This window comes from Dermacentor variabilis, chromosome 4 (genome assembly GCF_050947875.1).
Source record: "Dermacentor variabilis isolate Ectoservices chromosome 4, ASM5094787v1, whole genome shotgun sequence".
NCBI lineage: Eukaryota > Metazoa > Arthropoda > Arachnida > Ixodida > Ixodidae > Dermacentor > Dermacentor variabilis.
Window position 1 is genome coordinate 143,969,663 of NC_134571.1, and position 10,367 is coordinate 143,980,029.

Genomic DNA, 10,367 nt, shown 5'->3' on the forward strand with positions numbered 1-10,367 from the left:
GCTTAAGAGATTAATACTAGTGTATTGTTTAGTAAATTTGCTCGCCAAATTCACGAAAAATACTCGCTGTTAGGGCATTTATTAACACAACATGTGTACTTGTTCTATAATATCGCAGAGGCGCCAGAAGGCACCATGACGGCTTTGGTTACGCCGAAGATGGGTGAAATTGCACACTCCTGCGTCATAAGTTTTTATGCCTACATTCCCGCCAAACGTGAGTATATGCATGAGATTCGACGAGCACCAGTTTGCTCCCAAAGGGAATATTGCATAGTACAATGCCACTAACAGCTTTTGAACTTGTGCATCAGAATTTGCGAAAAACCATACGATATAGCCAAAATTCGTAAAAACGTGCCTGAGTGATCTGACGTAGCTTGCTTGCTGGCGCTTGCCACGCATATATATGTATAGCTTCAACTGCGGTTCCTCAAGCTTACAACGCCTCATGGTAACTTCTAATTTTTAGTGTCCCAAACGCTTTCACGCCACTCGAAAGTTTTAGTGCTCCATTTCCGTATAAGTTGAAATATGTTTCAAGCGAATTTATTAATTGCTGCTGTTTTAAGCCGGCGCAAGATGCAAGAACCCGGAATTGCTTCTGAAAAACCTTCAGAGAATTGTAGAACGCACGATGCCTAATGGTATACTTTAGACATCAATGAGGTTAATTCGTAATTGGATATGAACGAGAGGAGCACAATTATTAAGTCACAAACGGGCACAACTGCGCTTCACACCTTTTCAATTCAATTTCATTCAGTTCAGTATGTCATGACAATGCATTGTGTTCGTTAGTTTTCGAGCAACGACTGCGTAAGAAGGCACAGAAATTTCCGATACCAGCACTTGAAGATTGCCACTACCTTCCGAAGCATTTCTTTTTATGCCGGAGTGCGTTTCTGGCATAGGTTAATAGCAATTGACGTGATACAGCAAAAGTAGTAGGCCGTAGTACGTTTATGTGTACTACTCGTTGGAGTCATATATGACGAAAGCACTTGAAAACCTTAGCGCCAAACGAATCAATACCGTCTATTCCTTGAGGTGTTTCCGATGTCTTTATCTTTTGTGAACTGAAGTTTAGTTCATACAAAACGTTTATAACTAAATATTCTTTGAGAGTGTTTCGCACGCGAAATTACTCAAGCGTAGTAGCTCCGCACTCGCTACCTAGACTTGCCATTCGATACACCTTTAGGTAAAGCTACAGATACCTAAATCTGACTCCCTATATTTCTTATTACGTCGTTTTATTAATACGTTTTGAAACCATGTTGAACATAAGAACAGTTTATTTCTGCGGTGAGATTTCATCTTGGGCGCAAAGGTCTCTTTAGCGAAAATGCCTTGATATCCAGTCACAGTAAAAAACCGATGGTAACTTGACATCTTGATAACAGAGACTGCAAATCTCGTTTTTCACGCCCCTATTAACATATGATGACCAGGAAGTCGAAAGCTTCTATGAAGACGTGGAATCAGCGATGGGTAAAGTCAAAACAAAATACACTATACTGATGGGCGACTTCAATGCCAGGGTAGGCAAGAAGCAGGCTACAGACAAGTCAGTGCGGGAATAGGGCATAGGCTCTAGGAATAGCAGGGGAGAGCTATTAGTAGAGTTTGCAGAATAGAATCTTATATGCGGATAATGAATACCTTCTTCCGCAAGCGGGATAGACGAAAGTGGACGTGGAAGAGCCCGAATGGCGAGACTAGAAATGAAATAGACGTTATACTCTGCGCTAACCCTGGCATCATACAAGATGTGGACGCGTTCGGGAAGGTGCACTGTAGTGACCATAGGATGGCAAGAACTCGAATTAGTCTAGACATGAAGAGGGAATGGAAGAAACTGGTACATAAGAAGCCGATCAATGAGTTGAGAAGAGTTGATCAATGAGGAAAAGCCGATCAATAAAGAAAGCAACAAAATCCCAATGAAGAAAGGCATCAGGCAAGGAGATACGATCTCTCGAATGCTATTCACAGCGTGTGTGCAGGAGGCATTCAGAGACGTGGATTGAGAAGAATTGGGGATAAGAGTTCATAGAAAGTACCTTAGAACCTTGCGATTCGCTAATGATATTGCCTTGCTTATAGTAACTCAGGGGACCAATTGCAATGGATGCTCACTGACCTGGTGAGGCAAAGCAGATGGGTCGGTCTAAAAATTAATCTCCAGGAAACGAAAGTAATGTTTAACAGTCTCGGAAGAGAACATTAGTTTACGATAGCTAGCGAGACACTGGAAATCGTAAGGGAGTACATCTACTTAGGGCAGGTAGTGACCGCGGATCCAGATCATGAGACTGAAATAATCAGAAGAATAAGAATGGACTGGGGTGCGTTTGGCAGGCATTCTCAAATAATAAACAGCAGGTTGCGATTATCCCTCAAGAGAAAAGCGTATAACAGCTGTGTCTTACCAGTACTCACCTACGGGGCAAAAACCTGGAGGCTTACGAAAAGGGTTCTACTTAAATTGAGTACGACGCAACGAGCTATGTAAAGAAGAATGATTAGTATAACGTTAAGGGATAAGAAAAGAGCAGATTGGATGAGGGAACAGACGCAAGTTAATGACATCTCAGTTGAAATCAAGAAAAGGAAGTGGGCATGGGCAGGACATGTAATGAGGAGGGAAGATAACCGATGGTCATTAAGGGTTACGGACTGGATTCCAAGGGAAGGGAAGCGTAGCAGGGGGCGGCAGAAAGTTAGGTGGGCGGATGAGATTAAGACGTTTGCAGGGACCACATGGCCACATTTAGTACATGACCAGGGTATCTGGAGAAGTATAGGAGAGGCATTTGCCCTGCAGTGGGGTAACCAGGCTGATGATGATTATGATGATGATGATTTACAGGGAGTGCGCAACTGACTTTCGGACTTCAACATCGTCCGGTGGACCGGACCAGACGGCGCGCTTTCAGAGTTCTGGCAACAATCTCCGCAGCGGAAGCCTCCGGGAAATGGGTCAAGCTTTCAGTAAAAACTGGAAACTGGAAAACTGGAGTTCAGGTGAGCTTCGCCTAGAACCCCCTGTTCAGACAGTAAAATTTTCTGCACTCTTATCGCCTAACATATGTTAAATAACGATAGGACGGTCCTGCTGCCAAATCAGCACAACTATATTTGATTTGACGATTCCTGGTATTGTCATTCTTTGGTAACTCACATGGTAAACGAAAATAAAATGAAAATAAGACTCTTTTTAGCGTTATGGAATTTCAAATTTTTATGGGTGCCCTAAAGTATTGCTAATTTATTATCATTTTTTGCAGTGTTCTTCCCTATCCTGGCGTTCTCTCGCTTGTGGTAGCAGCAATGACTTTTGGGCAGTTTTATGCTGCTTTACTATTACATTTCACCTGTGCTAGTAATTACGCGGACTCCCGAGGCGCATTGAGGCCTTCGCTGTCGGCGCCGCCACATTGTTGTCCCAGTTCCGACGGCAGATGCGCCGCTCTCGCGTCGAACAGGCCGGCGAGTGCGCCGAAACTGCGCGGATGTGCACACGTTCCGCGCGCGCGCCCAGTTTTGGAGGTCACGTGATCTGGGCCGGTTGTCATGGTGAGCATAAAGAGGGATAGCGGAGAGCATCACTGCCATGAGGTGTACCGCAACCTTTGCGACCTCGAGTACATAAACCATTACGGCCCATTACGAACTATACGAGCTTCTAGGGTGGTTGCCTGGTCTAGTTGGTAATTAATGATCAAAAGTAACGTACAGCGCGAAGGACAAGGACTGAGAGAGATGACATACACAGCGTTGTGTATGTCGTCTCTCGCAGTCCTTGTCCTTCGCGCTGTAGGTTACTTTTGATACGAGCTTCACATTGTGTAATTATATCCTACATTTCTCTTGCGGTCAGTGGTGCGCCTTTCGATGGATATTATGACTCTTATTTTTGTAACTTCTCACGCAAGATCGTCCTACATCCTTGTTCAATCGATCAGTAAATTCGTCCGTATATTTTTTTGCTATAGGTAAATCAAGACTACGCGATTGCCTGCGCATATTAAGCTAAGACGGTGTACTGATGGCATTCCTAAAGCGCGAAATCCAGTCTCACTAGAGATCACGACACGTGGTTCCGTAACAAGCACGCGGACTACAATTGCAGAATAAGACACCGCAGGATATGTTTTTACCTCACCAAATGAGTTTAAGAAAAAACGCCATATCAGCACGACCGACGTTGACCTTCTGCCGCCGCAATGTTTATACGAGCCTAACACTTCTCCAGAATTTTTGATGATGCTGGACATTCATTCTGCAGTTACCACGCTCCAACGCGGTCTGTTGGTAAATAACGACAATAGAGAGTAGAATTACCTCTAGAGAAAAAGCTCTTCATTGCACTATGCATAGACTCGCAAACATACCGTAGCCGACACGATACATTGATTCGATTCATGACACCCGTTAAGACGCCTGGCCCTACTTAAACTCGAACGAAATTTGATAACAGCACAAAACTAGATTGTATCATGAGATGAAAAGAAAATGCCTTTATATAACGAAGCTGTCCTTGTCATGCCGAGCACGGCTAATGTTGAGTTCCCTGTAGGAATCAGTAGTAGAAGCGCCGCCGGCTGGGTGCGATAATAAACGCCTGATACCGAGTTCCCCCGATTCAGTGGTACCATCTAGTTAAAGTGTCTGCAAATGCATGTTGTCTTGCACACAAAATTTTTAAAGAGCCATCGCAATGTTTTGTAATACGCGTAGAATGAAATTTACATACAGTCCGTATGTATGGCAACGTATGCAGAGGCCTATTTCTATGATGTTTCAATATTTGTAATGTAGTGTAACAATAGTTTTATCTATTCCGAAAATATTTGCTCTGGCCACATTGATAATTGCTTCATGATTGCTCCATTGCGGTTGCTACTCTTTCATCCAGCTTTCCCCTGTAATTAGTTGTATCAGCTATATCAGAGTGATATGAGAAAAGAACTGCAGAGAATTCTTTCCGCTTATTGCCCACCCTATAATGAGCTGTGTAATCTCTTACTACAACGACAATGCCACGGCGCAATACGAAATTTTGGGCTCTGTTTACGAATAATGTCTTACGGCAACATTGTTTTATTTGTTTTATTGTATTTATTGAACAGTGGCTAAATTAACTTTAATGCGTAAAATATTTTGTAGGAACGCTTTGAAATTTTACCATCATCAAGTCATGCAGTGGTCTGTTAAATCCTTTCTGGCATCGACCTGCCTGATCTATGTGTAACTTCCATAGCAGTTTTACACATAGAAAATAATACCTAGACAGGGAAGTGAATAGACGTGGTCAATGGTGGAAAATTACAGTGTATATAGCGTCACGTTGTCATGACCGCGTAGAATACCACACTCTCAAAAGCGTGACTTCAGAACGTTGCCTCTTCATTGGGCGAACTTGTGTCCATCAAAAAAAAAAGAGTGCCACTCGACGCACTACAATAGCGGCGAGCACAGTCAGCGATCGTCGAAATATGATCGGTGGGTCAAGGTCATCCGCTTTTATGCATCAGTCGTCGAAGGCTCCAGCGTAATCGCTGGCGCCCGCGTGCCTTACAGAACGTGCTACACTATTCGTGTCGCTCATAAAATCTGATTACATAAAGTTCGGCACAAAACATACACAACAGGTAGAATCAACGATAACATTCGTGTCAGTTCCAAAATCAAACAGGCACCGTCTTGCGTTGAGTGAAAACTAAGTTATTAGCAGGGTCAAATGCAGTTCCCTGAAAAAGGAGAAATGAGTACACGTGTCTATAGTGTGAAACCTTATTTTCGCTGACGTCGCAATTAAAATACCTGAGAGAACTTCCCTTTTCTTCCTGTTTCAAAGGGTAGTCATCTACTTTTACTTCACAGAACTGACACTCTTCAGTATGCTGTGATAAGGATTTACCTAGGCCATCTTCCTATTTTATTACGATAGCATTATAGGTAGACTACAACCATTTCGGAAATATGAACTTTTGACCTAGGAACGTGGACTGATCTCGAAGGCGACGTCCCAAAGTGCTATAGCTGTCTGGGTAGACTGTATACGAGCAACTGGCACGTGACATGCGCATCAGACTTGTTAAAGAATGACTTTGGCTTTACAGACGCGTACAGCCGAATGGTTAGAGCATCGGGCTGTTGTGCTGGAGAACAGACATAAAAAAAACACTAAATTCTGGAGATTTACGTGCCAAAATCATGATTTCGTTATGAGACACGCCGTAGTGAGCACTCCGGATGAATGCACGAGCGTTTTTGCATTTCATCGCCATCGAAATACGGCCGCCGCTGGCGTGACTCGATCCCGCGTCCTTGGGTTTAATAGCGCAACACCATAGCCGCAACTCTGCCACGACGGGTGGAAAACAAAGATTCCATCCCACCATAAGTTCTCTTTTGTTCATAGCATTATAGGTGGACGTTGCCTACTGTGGCGGCATCTAACAGCAAACTTGAGGAGTGTAGACCTTGAGTGTGTAGAGGAGTGTCACAGTAGGAACTATGTCGGAACGTTGTAAGAGATACGAGGTATACAAACGTCGCTTTCATAAATGAGTGTCCAAGCTCGGCCTTGACGCTCGTGGTCAACTGTCGAGAGGTCAATATATATGGTGAGTTAAAGGTGCTAAGTTTTGACCGAGTTTTTTGTTTCTTTTTCAATGGCAGTGCTATTGAGTCCTGATGGATACTTCACTTAGCAGAGTCTCTAATATTGTTACGGCGCAACCAAGAGTCGCACCAGTCAAAAGAAGACGATTTGACGCCTAGAAGTGGAATTACTCTCGACACCCATCTTGTTTATGCATCGTGTACCAGTCGTTAAGCTCTTCCTCGTGGTTCTCATACCACACCTTCGCCGTGCCTTGCAGGTAGAAGACCAAGCTAGCCAACGTAATCGTCGGATCCCATTTGTTGTGGGCACTTACGCGCTCGCACGTGGTGATCCAGTCTTCCATGTCGAGGTGGTCGGTGTCGCAGAACGTTTCTTGATCCCGCCGCTTAGCCGGCACAACCGCAACCGTTGCAGGCGTTGATATGGGCCGCGCTATGTCGGGTCCTGTTTTGTCCGTCATGTTGTCTAGTCCGAGGTGTCGACCCCTTTGGAGCTCCATTGTTGTTTGCCGTTGCTACGCCGCGTCTCTCACCAATTTGTTACGCTGCAGAAGTCACATATAAAGATGTATTTAGAATATTTATGCGAGAGACAGGGATGTATAAAGAAGATGGTTGTCGATGGCGATTCCAACTCTACACGTGAAATCGTCTTCTACTGACTGGCGCCTCTCTTGGCTGCGCCGTTACAACATATTCACGGAGATACTGAAATATATACTGTGTTTATCCTAATATGTCAATTTTCTATGACCAATTATTTAATTTATTTTATTGTTTATGTATTTTTTTATTAATTATGATCGCTTGAAGAAATCTCTCAGGCAAAACTTTTTTTCTTTCCTATTGGACATCACTATGGAATGTTCATACAATCTGATACATCAATGGCAACACTGTTTATTTTTCGCAGTTCGTGTACATGGCAAACACTGCTGGCGTGAGCATAGACCGGCCCGAGCACAATATGTGTCACCCAGATACTCAAAGTGAAGGATGTGAGTGCATTTATTTATGCATTTATTGTGATTGCGATGTGTTTTGATCAGGCATGGGTAACAGAACGCTTTACAAAGGAAGCTTTCTTCTTCTTGCACGTCATGGTATGTATATATATATGTGTGTTTGTGTCTGCGTACGTACAGCAATATGTGGAAGCGGTATATACCCACAAAATAGAAGTTGCAGCAAACCAACCTATATTATCGAAAGAGAGTGCACATTCCGTGTGCGAGACTAAACAGGAAATGACGACATAAAACATAGCGTGATTGATTGTTTATATATATATATATATATATATATATATATATATATATATATATATATATATATATATACACACACTGTGTGTACATATACACACATGTATATACGCACACGCACACGCACATAAACGCACGCACACATGCACACGCCCGCACGCACGCACACGCCTAGCCTCTTAAACTAAAAAAGGCACCTGGAATACAATTCTCAAACATGCAGCCTAGGGCATACATCCTGCCAAGTGAACGCGAATTTCACAAAAAGCAATATTTGGTGCACAGTCCAGAGAGAGTTCCATTGATGAACGTGCTGTGATCCCACCACTTAACATTCTGCTGTCCCGCTGGCTACGGATGACACAGTGTACCCACTGTACAAGGCTGCTAATTGAAATGTTGTCAATGTGAACGCACTTGCTTCTACTTGCTGTATTATGTACTGTATTATGGATCATGCTGTATTATTCTATAATGTAGAATATAATAAAACAAAATTAAGCAACTGTGTGAGACAGAAACTAAGTTTTAAAAGACCTATGCAAGTGGCATGTATTCAATATATGAGATGCAACAATAACGCTACTGTAGAACATAAAAACAAGCTGTTCGATGTAATCTGCACATACGTATGTAGATTCTATATTGCTATAACAAGCATTTATATTAAAATTTCTGATGATCTATGTAATTTCGATGAAAACTGCGTTCACATTTACTTCCTGCTTTAATAATCTGCCTGTTTGCTTTTCTTACTCAATGAATGCATGGAAGAATCTCTCTCAAAGAATACAAGGGAAATTAATATAGATTTATCGATGCCAGCGCACTGCAAGACAAATGTCAGTTAAAACATTGCAAGCGAGCAAGAAGAAGCGAAGGCCGTATGCAATTAAGGCATACTTTCCTTAAGCACCAAGATAAAAGAACCATGTATGAGTTTGTCTGCTGGATTTGTGGACACATTGCAGGCCTTATAACTGACATATGTACAGCATTCGAGATTTTGAGAATTTACCCACATGTTCACTGGAACTCTGCAGAGTTGCCATGCCTTACTGTAAGTTACATGATAGTAACGAAGCCAAGAAGGGAAGCCGTGTCCAATTTATAATAACTGGCTAGCACACACAAAAGAAAATACAATAAACAGACTAAGACAAACTGTTCCAGGTGCAACGTAGAACATAAAACAGCCGGTTGTATTAGAAGTGCCACTTAAAAGAGCATCCGTTTAGGTTTATTGCATTGTCCAGTATTTCTACTGTTACTAGGTTTTTTGTGTGCTAGAAGGATAATGTGGAAATATTTTATATCTACATATAACTTGAAGAGGGTACACAAATTTGAGCTAGCCTTTTAACGGTCCATTATACTGTGTGTTCTGTGTGTTCTAAACATCTAATATGGAATAGCAACAAGCCCGAGTAATGTTCCGTGTTGAATAATCCGTAAATTCTACGGTCAACAATCCAAATTTTGATATTTCTTGCAACTCTCGCACTAATTCCGTACTATTCTATAGTATTGATCGCGCGTCATCGTTAACGTGTACAGCAACCTCCCCAAACTGTATTCCGCTAGCTGTACAGCCATGTAATCATTTTCTGTCGACAATTTCTGCGATCGTCTTGGATAGGAAGTTCTATGCACATTTCCCACCTCGTGCAGTCGCACTAACCAATACACTATAAGATTAACTGAAACAATTGGTCTATCTTCCAGCGCAATGCTAAAGGAAGGATACACAGTTTCTCTTGAATAGCATAGTAGAAATTGTCCAAGAAAAAGTGGCCCTAGCTCGCTGTACTATACATTATGCAGATTTTTGCTCCTTTATGGGTGTATACAAGGTGTTTGCTTGCCCCATGAAAATACCTTCACGTTTAAAAGGTAAGATCAAATCGTTGGTGAGGACCAATGAAGTTTTCTTCTTGGCCAACATTTTGTGGTTAGTAAAAAGGACTACAGCTGCGGCAGATGACACGAATGGTGCAGTAAATAAACCTTCACAGTTGTCACTGTCAAATTCTCGTGTCACATATTTCTCGGTGCCCAAAGTGGTCGTTATCATTGTAGAACTGTCAACTGCGCATTCTCCAATCGCACGCGCAGTTAGAGATCGCAGTCATACGCAATAAAAGCTCTTATAGCCCGAAAAGTAGGGGTGCTGCCCATGGGACAAGGCAACACTCGTGAACACAGTTTTTAGAGTGCATGCGCTATTTGAATGATTTCGCACACACGCCTTAAAGGGACAGCAAAAGAGAAAAACAGTTTCCAGCACGCTAGTAAATTATCCCTCTACAGCACCTGAACGGCCTTACCAATAGTCACTGTTAGCAAGAGAGGCGGCAAAAGAAGAAAATACGCCAAAGCGAAAGACAGCCGCTGACGTCGGTTTTTAAGTTAACACACTAGCTCGCTGTCACATCATGGGCTTTATCAGTGCCTGTTCGGGCG

General features: G+C 42.6%; 1 protein-coding gene across 1 annotated transcript in view; it reads left to right on the forward strand.

The window, feature by feature from the left end:
* The window catches only part of LOC142578377 (apical endosomal glycoprotein-like), a 46,788-nt gene that overhangs the window by 35,346 nt on the left and 1,075 nt on the right, over positions 1–10,367 (forward strand). The window contains exons 11-13 of the mRNA XM_075687770.1: positions 119–217; positions 2,876–3,030; positions 7,553–7,637. Coding sequence (XP_075543885.1) covers positions 119–217; positions 2,876–3,030; positions 7,553–7,637 — 339 coding nt within the window. The remainder of the gene's footprint in view (positions 1–118; positions 218–2,875; positions 3,031–7,552; positions 7,638–10,367) is intronic.